The following is a 19,060-nucleotide window of genomic DNA, read 5'->3' as shown; positions in this document are numbered from 1 at the left end:
GTTTGCATGTCATAATTTTTTATAAATTTTTAAAAAGATGAATCTATAAAATTGTTACAGCCAGTTCCTGGAGTTAAAATTTGTTCTGGTTTATTTTTTAGTGATATAACCAGCTTATGTTAATTTGACCTCTTCTCTTTGATTTTGCAGATGATGTATTTCTGCCCAAAGATATTGATCTAGACAGTGTGGATATGGATGAGACCGAGAGGGAAGTGGAGTATTTTAAAAGGTAAATGTTATAATTTGTGTCTGACAGAGTAGTGGTTACATGTTCACTATTCTCCTTTCATTTTTCTTTATCATTCCCATTGCCCTTTCCAACAGCAGAAACTCTTACCTTACCTAGACATTTCCTGCTTTTCAATATATTGCTATTCAATAATAAAGTGATGCTTTCATGGGCTGTTGGGGTTTGTAGAGCCTTTTGCTGCCTTCATGAAGGAACCTCAGACTGCTGGGCTTCTTGTTAAAATCATGTGTTAAATGATGTTATGGAGTTAGGACTGTAGCTCCTGATTGAAGGCTGCTGTGGAATAAACTGTATGAGCTTAGTGACAGCTGTTTCAGGGGGACTGGTGAAAATACTCTGAATTAGTTAGAATTTGGGAAAAAAAATTCTGGGTTTTGACCATCCTTTGTTAAGTCCATTTGTGATAAATCTGGCTTTGGTGAAACAAGCCATGTTTATTTCACCTTTTCTATCCTTGTCCGAAATTGAGGATGAATTATGTTTCCAAATATAGCTACTGAGGCCTTCCAGGGCCACAACCTCTGATGCTGCTTTTAAAGAGCTAATGATCCAATCTGGCTACATATATAAGGACAAACATATAAGTCTCAGAAATCAAAGCTATCCTTTCCAACTAGTATGGAACAATTTTTGTTGAGATCATGGTGTAGAAATAATAATCACACAATTTGTATTCCTCTCAATGTGTATATGTCAGCATAGAGTAGGCCACAGCCTTTTCCCATTAGTTATCTAAAAACAGAAATGTTTCTGAGTAATATATATCAGTGACAAGAACCCAGACATTAAAATGTGCCACTTTAAAAATTACTACCTTAGTGTCAAATGAAAGAAGAGCAACTCTGGACACTGAGTTTGTGGTGGTCCTGAATATATGGAATTGTGCAGCTCCTCCACTTTGTTTGGGTACATGGTTTCAGAGTTGTACAAAGTAGAGCTTCAGTGGCATCTGAAGAAGCCTCTTTGATACTCATCGCAGTTATTTCTGTGTAGAAAAAAAGGCTACTAATGGATACTGAGAGGTTGTAAATGCTAATGACTGATCTTCTAATTTACACGTGCCTGAGCAAAACACTTACCCCTCTGGTGATATGAGGTTCCCCCTTCCCACTTAAGAAATAGGAGTGATGATAGGTGTTCATCACGTACATGGTTATTACGGTGTTGCATATTACACGTGAAGGAATAAGAGAAGCAGTCAGTTTCATGTTTTAAAGACTCAGATGAAAGTAAACTCTTTTAAGCAGAACATTTTGAATTCTGGAAATGAAGCAAATACTACAGCTTTGATTTTTTTTTCTTCTCACTTTTAAAACAATATACCAGCTGACTGATTTCATCTGTAAATAAATGTCCCAGGGTTAACTAAGAATTCGCTGACCTAATATATAATAATATGATTTGGAACTTCAAGAGAGAGACTTTAGAAACCACCTGTTCCAACATTTTGTAAATGGGGAAACTAAGGCCATAAAGGGGGAAGTATCTTGACAAAGATCATACAAGCAAATAGAAGAAACAGAATTCAAACTTAGGCTCTTTGATTCCAAATCCAAAGCCCTTTTCATTTGATTGTATAATTTTGGTAAACATTAGCAAATTCTTGATGGTAGATGTTCTACCAAATTAGATTTTTTTGACCAAAATAGTGGTTGAAATAATAACAATATGTATCTATGGCACTTTTCAGTTTGTAAAGTATTTTATATAATTTATCTCATTTGATCCTCATAACTCCTTTGAGGTTGCTTAGGAAGACAATATTATTATTCCTAGGTTTCAGATGAAGAACTAATATCAAAGAAATGAAATTATTAGCTCAAATCCATATAGATAGTAAGTTGGACCCCCTGCTCTTCTGACACCACGTCCAGGACTCTTACCACCAACCCATGCTTTCATACCAACTAGTTTACATTTCATAATCAAATAATTAGCCTATAGAAAGCATCCATTGTTTGAGAAAGACTAGCATGTCCATTCCCCTTGGTTCACAAGGGGAAATCTTGACCTCTTTCAGTCAAGTCAGTCAGTAATCCTTTCCTCTAAAGCATGGAATATTGATGTTGTGCCATAGTTTACAATGGTCCAGTTGTCAGTGGTGAATTGTAATAGTCTTAAGCACAGATACTGAATGACTTTATGAAGTTAATTCTTCAGATAGACGTTAGCCTCTGCAGAAATAAGCAAACAAATAAATTGATGATTGTTTAAGGTATTTTCTTTCAGTAGCCCTTAGAATAACTCTGTATTCCAGTATAAGCTCTTTGCTTTCAGTCTCTTCATGCTAAGCTAAGTCTTGGCAATTTTAAGGCGTTGTAGAAGCCATTCTGAGTCTTGAATCAACTTCACCCTGCTGTGCCAGGTCATAAACACTTGAGTTCTTACTACCTCCTAGATTAGTTCTTTTTCATAGGATTGTAAGATTTTAGAGGTAAAAGAGACTCTAAACATTATCTACTTGGGCAGCTAGCATTCAAGTGACTACCGTGTGCTGGGCACTATGCTAAGTGCTGGGGATACAAAGAAAGGTGAAAAGATGGTTCTTAATGTAATGGTGGAGACAACATGAAAATAACTATATGCAAACAGGATAGAGACAGTCTTGAAAGAGGGTTCTAAGGAGCATTGGGAAAGGTTTCTTGTAGAAGGTGGGGCTTTTGCTGAGACTTAAAGGAATACCAAGACAGCAGGAGGCAGAGACAAGGAGAGAGTTTCAAGCATAAGGGATACTCAGTGAAAAATTCTTGGAGTTGGGAGATGGAATTTCTTTTGCAGAGAACATCAAGGAGATCTGTGTTACTAGATCACAGATTACCTGACAAAGGTACAATGTAAGAAGACTAGAAAGGTAGGAAGGGGCCAGGTTATGAAGAGCTTTAAAAGTCAAATAGAGGATTTTATATTTGAGTCTAGAAGTGAAGTAGGGGCAATGGAATCTATTGAATGGAGGGAGTGACATGGTCAGACCTACACTTGAGGAAGATTGGTTTGACAACTGAGTGGAAAATGATTGGAGTGGGAAGAGGCTTGAGTCAGGGAAACCAACCAGAAGGTTATTGCAGTAGTCTAGGCCCATCATTTTATAGATGAGAAAACAGGCCAAGAAATGGAAATGACTCATGCAAGTTCATATATGGATATTTGAGCTCCAATGTGGATATTCTTCATTGCAATGGACAGCTTATTTGTCAAGCACATCACCCTGTTTAATGCCTACATTCAGCAGAATGTATTAATAAGCACCTGCTAGGTATCAGACATTGTACTTGGTGTTGCGGATACAAAGACGATTGAAATTGTCCTGCTTGCATCCTTTTGGGGGAAGGGCAGTAATGTACAGCGATAAGTAAATCCAAATTATATACAGTGTAATTTGGTGGCTCTTACTAACAACTGGGAATCTGAAAGGAGAGGTCATTTAATAATTGACACTTAAATTGACCCCTGAGGGAAGCTAGGAATTCTAAAGACAAGCAGGTAAAGAGGTCTTTCTAGTCAGGGGAGACAGTATTGGCAAAGGCATAGAAATAATAGCAGAGAGGATATTTTGGCCAGAACATAAGTGTGCATGAAGGGAAAAATAGGCTGCAGCGATATTGTGAAGGGCTTTAAATGCCAGACACTCTCTTAAATGCATTTTAGGGACAAGAGGGAGGCACTGGGGCTTCTTGAATAAGAGAATAACATGGTCCATGCATTAGGAATCTCAAGTTTCACAGTTGTATGGAGGAAAGATTTAGAAAGATAAAAGACTTGAGGCAGTGAGAAATTAAGAGGTTATTGTAATAGTCCAGGCAAGAGGTAATAAGGGCTTACAACTGAGCAATGGCCACATGTGTGGAGAAATAAGGAGTGATGTTAGATATGTTATGCAGACAAAATTAACAAGATGTGGCAACTTACTGTATATAAAGAAGAGTAAGGGAGACAAGATTTGAAGTGGATTCTGAAATTGGGAACCTAGATGACTGGAAAAATGCCTTACTTTGATAATAATCAGAGCATTGTTCAAGTCAATTGTTTACTTTGTTGCTTTGGTCAGGGAATCTTGTATGATTTTGACTCAATGCAGGGGAGAATCCATTTTGGAGGAAAAGCCTTAATTAAACTTAAATGTCATTTTGCTTTGTGGAATCAAGTGCTATTTTATAGTCCACAGATAACATGAGATTTTATATTCTGCACCTTTCGTGCTATAGAAATATGATAAAGATGCTCTTGGTATATGTAAATTCTCTTAAAGATTTTGTGGAAACAAGATAATTTTTATTACTTTGTTAAATTTATGTACATAATAGGTTTACAGTTTCATATATAGTCCTCCTTTTTTGTCTTTCATGTATTAAAATCTGTGTTGATAAGTTCACCATAAAGTGTTGTTCAGTGCTATCAAAATTGTCACCTCTGGCATGAACTCTTCTGAATATACTTGGTGTAATCCAACTATTCTTTCCTTTATTTTCTTTTTGTGCCCTTTCTACTTGCTTATCCAAACATATTGGGAAGTGCAGTGTTAGAGTCCAAATGCCCCCCTGCTAAAGAAAAGAGTTTGTTATAGAGACAGATCTTTTCCAGTTTTTGCTTGTGCTTAATCTAGTTTCTTCCTTACATGCTTTTAGAATGCCCTGGCCAAGCTTTCTGTAGCCTTGTTTTTCCTTCCACTGCCTCTGTCTGATGAGATAATACTGTTAATAATCTACCATCCTCCTCTATAAGATTTTACAAATGTGTTTATTTCTTCAATATGATTGCCTTTGTTTGATATGTCTCCATTTGGCAAAGGAATGATTGGCTAGGAGAGGTGGTTTCTAAGCTGTTTTATTTTCCTTATTGTAATGATTGTTCAAAAGTTATTTAAACTTCCTTAAGATAGAGTGTTAGTCCATTAATGTTCTCATCCATTTTTCAGCATCTGTTAACTTATTTAAGCAGGAGTTTCTTTTTTTATTCTAGTTAGGTATTAATCTTTTATATTGACTCTAACAAGTCAGTGGGTCTGACTACACATAGACAGCTGTTTCAGAAATGACTCCCCAGTAGACATCTGTAGCAGATGCCTTTGCTTAATTAATTGTTTTAAGCAAACAGTTGTTGGGGGGGGCGGGTATTGAAATAATCACAGAGGAAAGACACCTCCCATATCAGTGAAAAGTTTTCTATATAAGTTCTAGTTTTTTCCCTTTCTTTAGTACTTGCTCTATCCAGTGCCTCCTAATTCTGTTTGTGAACAAAGTAGTCATCATATAAATACTTTGAGTATGAATGTGAGGCTTTTATGTAGTCCACAAAGTTTTGGCCTCTTTTGTTTCCTAAGTTTTAACCACGTTTTACAACATTTTTTTTTCATCTGTCCTGTGCCCCTTCATCAACCTCCTCCACCATTGCAGAAGTAGAAGGGACCCCGTAAAACTTGAGGGCTATTGTATAGTTTTCTTTGTTTCATGGGTTGCTATTGCCAAAGAATTTATCACTTAGTGGCCAGTTTACTATTGTTTACTATTGATATGCCTCTCTGTATATGCCTCTATGTTCTTCAGAGCTGATGCTATGGTGACACACCCTTGAGAACTCAGCATCATCTCAACACTATGGTGAGGTCTCAGAGTAGGACTTATGGAGAGGAAAAATAATCAGAGCTCACATTTGTATGGTGCTTTAGCTTTTACAGGGTACTTCACATCCATTACCTCTGAAGGTAGGCAGTATAAATTTTTATTACTCCCATTTTACAGATGAGGGAATTAAGTCTCAAAGATAGGAAGAGACTTCCCCATGCTCACGTGACTAATAAGTAGTAGAGTGAGATTTTGGTCCGAGTTTCATGATTCTTCTACACAAAGTATATCTTTTTCAGACTACCTAGAAAAACCTCACAAGTAATCCATGGTCTGTGTACGGTACTTGGTAAACCACTATTCACAATTAGTGTCCTCCGTGAAATATTTGTCTTTATCCCAATATAAGAAATTTCTTTGTTTGTTTACATTCTAAGAGAGGAAGCTAACCAATGTCCTTTCCTGTTCTTGAAAAAAGTGAGTGGAATAAGCAAAAGGCATTATGCACATGCTAATACAGGTTTCCCTTGAGTAATGGAAATGCTGTAGAGTTCAGAATTGAAGATTTCATAGGTCATCTCTGTCATATTCTCTCCATGACAAGAACCAAAGTCTGGCTGCAGGAGACAGTGGAGAGAAGGCAGCATTTCCAGTTCTAAGTACAAAAAAAAAAAACAAAATATTGTTACACATAGAGAACTTTACTTCATAGTCAGGTTGTCTGGAATGTAGCCTTGCCATATATTGAGGGGGTACCTGACATGTTTATACATACCTGATACTGTTTGTATGTAGATTTTTTTTTTCCTTTGGTGAGTTTTTTTATGCATTGTAACCCAAAAAGTCCATTACAGTAAATATTTGATTAGTATGAAGGACTAGTGATAAATATATAACTGGGACTAAATTGTTGACCTCAGTCAATTGTCCTTAAAACTGTGGCTAACATTCTGTTGACTGGAATTAAATTGTATTTTGCCATTTTCAATACTACCTGCAGTGTCAGTGATTTGGTAATTAGGTGACATATTAGTGACATATCAGAGAACCTTAAAAATGAAAGGGACTTAAGTGATGTATCTGTCTAGTAGACGTATACATGAATAGTACAATGGAAAGGGCCTTTGGATTTGGAGTCAGGTGACCTGGATTCTAATCCTTGCTCCCTGCTCCGATGCTTAACTTTGTGAACTTTGGGCAAGTCACTTTATTTCTGTGCCTCAGTTTCATCATCTCTAATATGGGGGAAGGGTTGATAATTTCTAGGCCATCTACTTCATAGAATTGTTTTGAGGAGAACACTTTGTAAACCTTAAAGTGCTACAGAAATGTAGGCTATTTTAAATCTAATTCATATTTAACTGGTGAGGAAACTGAGGTCTACAAAAAGTGGGGAAGTAACTTTTCCAAAGTTACACAGTGAGTCAGTATAGGTTATAAAAACCTTTACCTGTCTAGTGATACTGTTTGGGGCTGAGAATGTTGTTCTTTTTCTTTCCATTCTTTTTTCTTGTGCTTTGTATTTTTATAGGTTCTGCTTGGATTCTGCGAGACAGACAAGGCAGAGACTTTCCATCAACTGGTCCAATTTTAGTTTGAAAAAAACGACCTTTGCTGCCCACTGAATGGAGACAGCCTCAGGAGGAAGCCCTGCAGGAGCCCAGGAGACTCGCCCTGCCCTGCCCTCCTGCCACGAGCGCTGAGAGCTTCTCGGGTCTGAGCCGGTGCTGCCTTGCCTTGTCCCCAGAGCCGTGTGGGTCTGCACTGAACCCCTCGGCCTGAGAATTCTTGCGGCCTGAGAAATCGCCACTTTCTACCTGAATTTGTTAGCTTGTGTGCTTGTAGTCTGTGAGTGAGATTTATTTGATTGTAGCTGTACGCTGTGGGAATTGGAACATTAGCTTTTTTCCAATTCCTCCTGATTGCCTTGGCCTCAGAGACTATCAACTGCTTCCCAGGCTTGGGTGGAGGCCAGAACACTCGTTTGCATCATTTGCAGTGGCGCCTGCCACACCCGCCCGCATCTAGCTCTGTTTTCTCATCATCCTGATCCATGATAAAGGATTGGACCTCTCATCATCGGCGCTGCTTTCATCTGCTCCGGAATTACTCCCACCACAACTTCATGGAAAGGAGGCTTGTACGGGACAAGCATTTCTTGAGTTCTCTTTCACAATCTACTGTTTAAGAGTGTACAAGTTACGCTATTTGTGTTTGATTTTTTTCCCCCGACTTGTAGCCAGCTTGTGTAAGAATACTTGCAGAACGAGAAAGTTTAAAAAAAAAAAAAGAAGAAAAAAAAGGAAAAAAGAACAATACTCACACTATCAAATCTGTTATAGAGTGTATAATTGTATTAACACTGAAGCCTGACTGGCTACTTTTTTAACATATTGTTAAGTAATATTAAAATCATGTCTTTCTTTTTGAAAGATGGAATACATTAGTATGGCAGAAGACTTGTGTCTTGTCTTGTTCTGCTGGGGTTGTTGGGACGGAGAATGGGACACATGTGCAGTTGGCATTAGAGGATCTCGATTTGAATTCTATTTCTGTTGCCACCTTCTCCCCTTTCTGGGCCTTAGTTTCCTCATCTGTCTAATGAGAGAGTTAGAAAATCTCCAAGGCCCCTTCCTCCTCCCAAAGGGCTGTGGTCTGCTTGGCCCCAAATGGCAGAACGAGGCACATTGGGTAGAAGATGTAAAGAACTCAAGCTTGGCTTAATGGAAGGAAAGGCTTTGTAGCACTCAGGCATCCAAAGGTGGAACAGATAGATAGGTTCCCTCTCACTCACAGTCTTCAAGCAAAGGCAGCATGACTGCCTACTTCAGATGTGAAAGGGTTGGACTAGTTGGCCTGTAGAGGTCTCTTTCAGTTGCTGAGGTTCTGTGACAATGTCTGCACAATAGAGTAAAGTAAGAAATGTGTGGTATATAAGAAATGTCTTGATTTTAGCCATTTTGGCTGGCTGTCCCTCTCTCATCAGAGTGGTGGCGTACTTAGACTATTACAAGTTGATCTTGACCACCCAGTGCACTGGTGATAACACCTTCGTATTTAAAAGATCTATTCTTTTATTGGGGTCAGTGCTCCCCACACTGCATCTGATCACAGCCCCCTAGGAATTGCTAAACTGTTTTTGAGTATTATGATGGTTAAAAAAGAAAAATCATTAACCTATAGCTATATCAGTAGTATAAGTTTGTTTCTCAATGTGCAGACCTAAATCCCCACAGCCGTCTGTAAGACTTAGGAGATATGTTTCACCAAGGGAAAAATACAGCTTAATTTGATAAACTGTTTCATCAAAAATTCCATTCATGGGACAGAAAGTTACCATGACAACCAGCTCTCAAATTGTAAAACAATTCTTCAAGGAGGGCAACTTTTTCTTCTCCAGCTCCCTCTGAAGAGCTTCTTTTTTAAATTTTCAGTGATAGATTACAGGACCAAAGTGAGAAAATAAAGATTATTGTTGCTTTAAGGATTACAAAATACTTCAGGCTTGTGAGGTAGGTTACATTCTCACCATTTTACAAATGAGCCTCAGAGAGGGGGAAACGACTTACCTAGGAACACTGTTTAGTAAAGTGGGATATAAACCCAGGTCTCCTGATTCAAGGTCCAAGTACTTTCTACAAAAGACTTTTTAGAGCTAGAAGGAATCCCAGAGATCATTTAGCCCAAAACCATTTTACAGATAAGAAAACGGACCCATATAGGTTTAGTGTCTTGTCTCAGATCTTTCAGCCAGGCTTGAAAGTGGAAGAGCTGGGATTCAAACCTAACTCTGGCCCCAAGACCAGTGCTATAAGCTTAAAAATATAAACATTTTAAACATACATATATAGAAAGGGATCAAATCTCTTTACCTAATTTGACTGCTGACAAAAGACCTTGAATTTTGGTGACCCACTTCTACGGGAATTGCTAAGAACAGGCCTTACAAAACTGTGCAGTAACATTACCAAACACCAACCGATTAGTCTCTCCCATTGCAAAGAATAGTCTTCTATCTCCAAGAGAAAAAATAGAAGCCACAAGACTTAGAAGTTCTTTTACTTTTTTGCATAGTCTTACTGTTTAAGATGACAATTTATGTGATCTGATTTGAGGTAAACGTTTAATCTTCATGTCATTTCCAACTCAGAGAAATACAGCGTTCAATATACACCGCTCAACAGCACTCTTCATGTAGGGAGCATTTTCACCTATCCATATCATGGATTCTTTAACCAAAGTGGATAAGACCAGGGGGTGAGTAAACCCAAGTTACAATCTCCATAGCTGATACCAATTACTGTGTCACTTAGGATGAGTCACTTAAATTGTATTCTCTCGTGTATTCGTCATTAAACTGGGGTTACATTTGCACTCTTGTAGGGCAGATAGGGATAATATTAAGGCAGGTGATCTGGGCCTTGAATTCTAAAGAGATACTACTAAATTTTATGCCTTCAGTCACAGAATTTGGAGCTGAAAGGGGACAGAAGAGGGATCTGAGAACCAGAAAAGGGAAGGTCACAGCAGCAGGGCCAGATATAAACCCAGGCTGATGTACTGAAAAGAATATTGGATTTGGGGTCATATCCAGTAGTCTTTCCAGTACATCAACCTGCCTTATGCTTTATCCGATGTAAAATAGACCTCCTCATTTGCTGTCCTGTAAGTAAGGTTTTAAAGTAAACAATTAGGTTTTTTGAAACTGGCAAGACCTTTGGCCTCCTTGGGAATCATGCAACTATAAACTTAGTTAATAGGAAAATGAGACTTCTGGAATCTCATTGTAGCCTTGATCTGTCTGGAACACACCCGAAAGATCAGAATCCAATACCTCCATTTTATAAACATGATGAAGTGATTGCTCCTCCTAAGCTGTCACACATTTGATGTCAATGTGAGTACTTTTTGCCCCCCGAGTCCCCTAAGGCACTCAGTCCCCTTAGGATGCTAAAATAAGTTAAAAGAAAAATCAAAAGTTTTTCATACTTTTGTGATATAATAGAACAGAAGATTTAGGGTCCAAGGATCCAAGCTTGATTCCCAGCCCTACATTTTGTTTGGCTTGGGGCTAATTATTTTTCCTTCTCTGGACCTTAATTTCCTCATATATGTATGTGTATATATATCTTGATGGGGGGGGCGGTTTGGAGGAGGGAAGGCACAGCAATTGGGGTTAAGTAACTTGCCCAAAGTCACACAGGTGGTATGTCAAGTGTCTGAGGCTGGATTTGAACTCAGATCCTCCTGACTCCGGGGCCAGTGCTCCACTCACTGCGCCACCTAGCTGCCCCTTGATTTTCTAAAAATAGCCTTTGTAGCTCTGAAGCCTATGTTTTTTATATTTTTGATTTTTACTAAAATTTAAGTCATTCTCAGTTACAGCAGTAGATGGTGCTGTGAGCTGCATAGCTGTAGTCTCTGTAGTTGGAGGGAAGTGGAGTATTAATTAGATTTTGTAAGTAGGGCAAATTGACACTGTATCAATACCCCAAATTTCCCAACTTTTATCAGGCAACAAGGGAGGATTTCTTGAACATGTATGATGTGAGAGGTAACCTATCCCAGTAGGCCCACTGAAGATCCTTAGGCCTGAGTTTCATCATCACATCATCGCATGTCAAATGAAGGGGTTGGGATACGTGATCTCTCAGGTTCCTTCTAGCTCTAGTTCTGTGATCCAAGCCAATTTCCTCAAAATTCTTGTAAGGAAAGCAGGGGATACATTCTTAAACAGTTCTACAGGTGAGGAAACAAACTCAGAGTGAAATCATCTTGCCTAGGTTCGCACAGCTAAGTAGTAGATTCAGGAATGAACTAAACTCAGATCTTCCGACTGCAAATCCAATCCCCTTTCTGCTAGATTAGAATGCCTCTCTGCAGTTTCCTGACCCAGTGGTCTTCATACAGTGTTAACTTGTGTGGCTAGGGACTTAGTTCAAAGAAATGCAGGCTACAGAATATATGGTTCTTTTCCTTTCTAGATCTGGAATGGATTCCCCATCATGTTTCTCCCTACCTTGAATAGTTACATACTTAAGGGTTTTCTCAGGATTAATTTGTGTTTCCTTGGATGTACTCTTATTGATACAAGCTGCCTTCAAAACTTTCTACCTTGTGCTTTTAATCAAGAAATTGAGTATGTCAGTGTTGCCCCTTATCCAACTCTTGAATGTAGGAAATGGAAAGAAATACTATTTCTCACAATGCAGTACCATTGAAAAGGAAGGATTTGTATTGATATGTTTCATGAAGGGAACAAATTTAAAGTGTTTTGAGGCTTGCTTTTTAAAGACATCTCCCCTCATATATGCCTATATGTGTCTCACAGAATGTCAGAATTGAAAATGTGCTTAGAACCCCAAGTACAGAAGGTTAAAGCTCAAAATGACCTTTATTCCAATTGATTTTGCAGGTAGAAAAACAGGCCCAGAAAGGGAACTTACCCGTGAGTGAATTGGTACCAGAGACAGTTGGTACCAGAACAGCTCTTTATGAGGGGTGAAATGAATTGTTGACTTACTCCTTAGTGATTTTGGAATGTGAGATTCCACTGGAGTTCCACTATAATACCTATAAGTATAGAGCATACTGTAGAGTGAAATTTGATATAAAGGCAAGACTATCTGGGAACAGAGAGTGAGTTTCAGTGGAAGGAATATTGATTTTGTGGTTAGAGCTATGTTCAGGTGCTAGCCCTGACAATAGCCATGCAACCCCTGAAGTAAAGTTCCTGGAATTTATTATGGGGTGATTTGTTAGGTGGGACCCCTTCATAGGCCCTCAAGAACAAACGAGGTTATGATACATAGATGCTACTGCGTGTTCATGACATGAACCCCCAGTATCCTGACAGTGACCTGCCTGCTTCTGCTAATCTCCTTGTCCCTCTTGTTCATCTTCTTGTTATTTCTTATTTTCTGGTCTCTACTATACTCTATTTGTCCTCTTCATTTCTCATTTCCTTTGTCTCTGCCTTAGGCCTGCCAGGGATCCCAGTGGACATTCTTAGCTCCACCTGGGCTCCAGAGACCCAATCCAGTCCGTTAAGCTGATAACTTCCAAATAAAAGGACCGTGGGAGCCATCTAAAAATTACTCATTTCTATAGTGCTTTAAGAGCATTTACCCCTCAGGATTGCTGCAAGCATCAAAAGTGGTCATATAAATACTTCACCAGCTGTAAAGCTCTATAGAAAAATAAGCTGTTTAAATTTGTAAAGTAGGTATGCAGGTATCCTCACTTACAGAGAAACTGAGGCAAACGCAGGGTTGTGATTGCCTCGGTCATGTGGCTCCTAAGGAGAACTTGAACCCATTGGGATTTTTGCTCCCGGTAAATAAAAGAAGAAACTGAGGCTTGGAAAGGGAAAGTAACTTGCCCAACACTATGCCTATGAAGGAGTGGCAGGACCAGGACTTAAGTAACCGGACTCCCCAGGCTGTAGCTCTTTCTCTGAGATACCTGTCATTTATTAACGGGCATCTCCAGAATTCAGGACTCGAAGAATCTTAGTTTGGAAGCTGAGAGAGAACTCCAGTGGAATCAAATAGAGCATACCGATCTATGAGGCCAGTTTTACCAGTCATCTTAGACAACTCACTTCACTCGTTACCTAAAGAATATTAAATTAATGTTCATAATAGAGAATATTGAGGGAGTCTCACAGTGAACAGTGCTGGTCCTGGAGTCAGGAAAGCCTGAATTCAAATCCAGCCTCAGACACTAGCAGTGTTACCCTGAGCAAGTCACTTAACCTCTGCCTCAGTTTCCTCCTCTGTAAAATGGGGATAATAATAGCACCCACCTCCCAGGTTGTTGTGAGGATCAGATGAGGTAATTACAAAGTACTTAACACAGTGCTTGACATATAGGAAGCATTACGTAGATGTTAGCCGTTATTATACAGTCCTGGGAAGGAGGGATTTTGTCCTGATATTACAGAAAAGGAAAGCGGATAAAGGAATTTAGGCTGTAATCCATCTTGGTTGAAAGGAGTACCCGCTCTGGCCTATAAAAGTTAGAAAGAATTCCCTAGCAATTAAACCTGCTGTGGGAGGGGATGAGTTGCCTTAGTTGGTAGTAGCTCACACCTCTACGGTGCTTTAAGTTTTGCAAAGTGCCTAATATTAATTAATTGTCTCCTTGACCTTCACAACCCCCCTGTAGGGTAGGTGCTATTCCTATCATTTTACAGATTCAGAAACAGGATTGTGCTGGTGATGAAGTGACTTACCTAGGGTCACACAGGTGGAGACGACATACGGAAGTAGCTCCACAGGATCCTGTATCTTGTCATCGCCTCTCTTTCATGCGTCTTCTACCTTTCCCATTTTTCCTATTTTTTTTTCTACTTCCCTTGTTTGACAAATTTCTTGAAAAAGTCCTGAGACACCACACCTAGAATTGAAAGTCTCAAACAAAGGCCTCTTGTCTGATTGAACGGGATCACAGATGCCAGACCTAGTTAAAAGCTAAATGTGTTCTCTCTGTAGGGGCAGCTATGTGGTGCAGCAGATTAAGTGCCAGGCCCAGCATCAGAGAGACTCATCCTGAGTTCAAATCTGACCTTAGATACTTGGCTATGTGAACCCAGGCAAGTCATTTAGCCCTGTTTGCTTTAGTTTCCTCATCTATAAAATGAGCTGAAGAAGGAAATGGCAAACCACTGCAGTATCTTTGCCAGGAAAAACCCAAATAGGGTCACAGAATCGGAAACAACTGAACGACAAAATTCTCTTGTGAATTTTACCGCCTTGGGATGATGAGTTGGTCTTGCAGGTAAGTTCATCTAGGCCCCTTGGGATTTATTTCCAGGTGGCTATCTTCTGGCCCAGATGTCTGGTGTGAATTCCGGGGCCTTCACCCAAGTTCTTTGGAGTCTCAAGAGAGAACACCTGCACTAGCAGGCATCGTAAGAGTCTGGAAGGTGCGGGTCCCGATCAATGAGTAATTCCCCAGTCCTGGAATCTCCTGCTGTCCTATTCCCTGTGATCCAGAGTCATCCCATCTCCTCCACTACTTCTACCAGTGCCACACACTTCTCCCCATTTGGCTCAACCCCTCCCCCTCCCCAGACCCATGTACCTTCTTGAAATGCTACTTTTTGATAAACAAATGCTTCGTCTTTTCGCTTTCTTTTAGATGACTTCATCTCTTTAAATTCATGGAAACCTGACCCCCGTCAGAAGCTAATTGTATCAAAAGGCCTCTCCAGGGGTGACTGAGCCTTTTCCCTGACCACCTCCCAGACCAGGAGAATGAGTGCCTGCTCTTCACCATCCAAAACATCTTATTCTGTAAACCCACTGTTCTTCCTAACTCATGGCATCTGCCGAAAGCAACACTTCCCTCCCTCCCAAACAGATCACAGAAGTTGTCTTCAAGCGATGCTGGCAAGCTTCCTTACACCCATTTGTTCCTTCACCCCTTGCAGTTGTACTTTTAACCCCATGACTGCTGAAACTTCTGTGGGGTCACTAATGATCTCCTAATCACCAGATCCAACAGCCCCTTCTCAGTTCTTTTCCTTGACATCTCTACAGCTTTTGACCCAGTTGACCACCTTTTCCAGCTGAAGTTCTCTTTACTACAGAGCTAACACACACTACGCATTCTCCTTCTTCTTTCACTTTCTCTGAGTTCCTTACCCTCTTTACAACTCTTAATGGATGTTTCTTTGTCTTCTCTTCCCTCTCTACCCTGCTTTACTTGACAGTCTCATTCAAACTCAAATCTTCAATCATCTCTGTGCAGATGGAACCCCAAACTATAACACCAACCTCTCTTCTGAGTTCTAGGATGAAACTTTTGAGGAGTTTGCATTCTCATGGGGGAGACAGAATACAAAAAAAAAATCAGTACATATAAGATAAAGACCAAATAGATGGCAGGTATGTAGCCTTAGAAGAGAAGGTACTAGCAGCTGAGGGTGTGAGGAGAGGACTCTTGAAGAAGGGGGTGTTTGAGTGGTGTTGAAGAAAGCCAAATATTCTAATAGGTAGAGATGAGGAAGAGGGATTACCTTCCAGAACACTAAGTGTAGAGTCACAAGAGAGGAGATGGAGTGCTGTATGAGGAACAGTAAGGCCAATTTGTCTGAATTATCGAGCTCTTTTTTTCTTTTTTCTTTTTTAATTTATTTTTAATTTTCAACATTCATTTCCTAAGTTTTAAATTTTCTCTACCTCTTCCCTCCCTCCTCCCCTAGATGGCATGCAATCCAATATAGGCTCTATATATACATTCTTACTCAACATTTTCACATTAGTCATATTGTATAGAAGAATTAGAATGAGAGGAAATATGAGAAAGAAAAAACAAAACAAAAAGAGAGCAAATAGTATGCTTCAATATGCATTCAGACTCTATATATTTCTTTCTCTGGATATGGATGGCATTTTCCATCATGAGTCTTTTGGAGTTGTCTTAGTTCCTTGCATTGCTGAGAAGAGCTAAGTCTATCAAAGTCAGTCATCTCACAACGTGGCTGTTACTATATACAATGTTCTCCTGGTTCTGCTCACTTCACTCAGCATCAGTTCATATAAGTCTTTCCAGGTTTTCTGAAGTCTACCTGCTCATCATTTCTTATAGCACAGTAGTATTCTGTTGCATTCATATACCACAACTTGTTCAACCATTCCCCAACTAATGAACATCCCCTCAATTTCTAGTTCCTGGCCACCACAAAAAGAGCTGCTATGAGTATTTTTGTACATGTAGGTCCTTTTCCCCTTTGTATGATCTCTTTGGGATACAGCCCTAGAAGTGATATTGCTGGGTCAGAGGGTATGCACGGTTTGGTTGCCTTTTGGGCATAGTTCCAAATTGCTCTCCGTAATGGTTGGATCAGTTCACAACTCCACCAACAATGCATTAGTGTTCCAATTTTCCCACATCTCCAGGATTTATAATTTTTCTGTCTTGTCATGTTAACTAATCTGATAGGTATAATATGGTACCTAGAGTTGTTCTGATTTGCGTTTCTCTGAATCAATAGTGATTAAGAGCATTTTTTCATATGACTATAGATAGCTTTAATTTCTTCCTCTGAAAACTGTTCATATCCTTTGACCATTGCTCAGTTGGGGAATGACTTATATTCTTATAAATTTGACTCAGTTCTCTATGTATTTTAGAAATGAGACCTTTATCAGAGACACTGGAAGATTATCGAGCTCTTGAAGGGGATTAATGTGTTAAAAGACTGGAAGTAGGTTGAGGGCCAGACCATGAGGAGATTTAAAAGCTAGACAGAGAAGTTTATAATTGATCCTAGAAGCATAGGAAGCTACTGGAGTTTATTGAGGTTGGGGGAGGGAAATTGAAGAAGGGGAATGGTCAGACTTGTACTTTAGGAAAATCACTTTAACACTGAGTGGAAAATAGATTGGAGTAGAGGGAGACATGAGACAGAAAGTACAATTGGAGGCCAATTGCAATAGTTCAGGTAAGAAGTGATGAGGATGGCAACTTAAGAGTAAGAAGTTGTGGAGGGAAGGGCAGGGATGAGCTGGGAGGTGGGGATAGGTAAGGGAAGAAGAAGTAAGGGAGGTAGACTATACGGATAGACACATACACTTTAATGTTAAGTGTTACTAACACTTCATTAAGTCTAGACCAGGGGTGGGGAACCTGTGGCCTGGAGACCCTCTAGGTCCTCAAGTGTGGCCCTTTGAATCCAAACTTCACAGAACAAATCCCCTTAATAAAAGGCTTTGTAATGTAAAACTTGGACTCAGTCAAAAGGCCACATCCAAGGACCTAGAAGGCCATATGTGGCCTTGAGGCTGCAGGTTCCCCACCCCCTGGTCTAGACAATCAGAATACATTGAGTCTCGATTTTTATTTAGCATTTGCCAATTTCTGAGGTGTAAATAAATGCTCCTACTGAAAAATTTCGGAGTTGAGTCTCACAAGCTTAGAGCTGGTTCCAGCACACTCCTTGGACATATGTGAGAGATGTGGTAGCGAAAGACATTTGTGACATTTGGTGACTAATTCTAAATGTGGAGCGAATGGGAGAGAAGTCAAAGATGACATCAAATTTGCCAGCCTGGGTGAATAGAACGATGGCCCTCGTTCCAGCCATAAGAAGAGAGGAAGTTGGGAAGAGGGTTGGGTTTGGTGATGAAGATAATGAGTTGTTTAGAATAGGTTGAGTCTGAGATGACTACAGGATATCCAGTTCAAAGTGTCCACTAGGCATTTGGTGGTATGGGACTGGTGCTCAGAAGAGAGACTAGGGTTAGGTTTATGGATTGGGAAATTACTGCATCAACATGAGCAATGAACTCATGGTAACCCGTAAGTACAAGTGCAAATGCATACAGAGAGAAAAGAGAAGAGGGCTCAGGACAGAACCTCGGAGGACACCCACTAATCAGTTGTGACATGCTTGAAAGTCTAGCTAAGGGGACTATGGAAGAGGGAGAGACAGCAAGAGACACCATAACCCAGAAAGGAGTGAGTGTGCAAGTGTAGAACCTGATTGACAGCATCCACTGCTACAGAGAAGTCAAGGAGGCTGAAGGCTGAGAAAAGTCTGCAGGACTCAGTAACGTACTGTAGAATGTGTTATAGAGGACATTCTTGAGGTACAGACTAGGCAGCCTCTGAGATCCCTTCCAACTCTGCAACTTACTAGCTGAGTGATGTTGGGTTGATTTCTGGTTGTCGTTTAGTTTTCCTTCATGTCCCCAGGGATGGAGAAAGCATTTTGTGTTCTCAGCTCTGAGCAGCCCCTATAAAAGGAGGCTGCAGAGAGACTGATCTTGCCTGTGGGCCTATCTTTATCTGGATGTTGTATGAGTCCAAGAGAGTCAGAAGAGACCCTCACCCCCACATCATCCCAGATGCTTCCTCCTCTTCTGGCTGATGCCTTGAGATCCGCCAGCATGATTTTGGTCTCTTTGGGCTTTCTCTAGAGTTCAGTATTGTGGCCTACAACATAGGGTTATTAGCCCCATTTGATGGAAAAAGAGACTGAGACCCAGAAAGGGAAAGAGGCTTGCCCACAGTCAGAGAAAGTTAGTGGCGGAGCAGGGCCTACTATGGGTTGGGGGAATGAATTCTACCGTGTCCTCTTCTTTCATTCTTTCACTCTTCTGTAAAATGAAGAGATTGGACTCAACGACCAGCACTGATGTTTTATGGTCTATGCTATCAAGCTCCTTCCAGAGCTGACATTCTGTGTTCTAGGTTCTGATATTCTATGTTCCAAGGTCTCTTATAGCTCTGGCATTCT

The 19,060-nt window shown here is 40.0% G+C and overlaps 1 protein-coding gene across 2 annotated transcripts in view; it reads left to right on the top strand.

The window, feature by feature from the left end:
* Window positions 1-8,265, top strand: part of FAM193A (family with sequence similarity 193 member A) — a 251,271-nt gene extending 243,006 nt beyond the window's left edge. For both annotated transcript variants that reach the window (XM_036763452.1, XM_036763451.1), the window contains 2 exons: window positions 151-232; window positions 7,343-8,265. In XM_036763452.1, the coding sequence (XP_036619347.1) occupies window positions 151-232; window positions 7,343-7,436 (176 nt within the window). In that variant the 3' untranslated portion in view covers window positions 7,437-8,265. The remainder of the gene's footprint in view (window positions 1-150; window positions 233-7,342) is intronic.
* Window positions 8,266-19,060: the final 10,795 nt, after the last annotated feature.

The sequence above is a fragment of the Trichosurus vulpecula genome, chromosome 6 (assembly GCF_011100635.1).
Source record: "Trichosurus vulpecula isolate mTriVul1 chromosome 6, mTriVul1.pri, whole genome shotgun sequence".
Taxonomy (NCBI): Eukaryota; Metazoa; Chordata; class Mammalia; order Diprotodontia; family Phalangeridae; genus Trichosurus; species Trichosurus vulpecula.
Note: the sequence above shows the minus strand (reverse complement) of the source record. Positions and strands in the feature narration are given on the sequence as shown.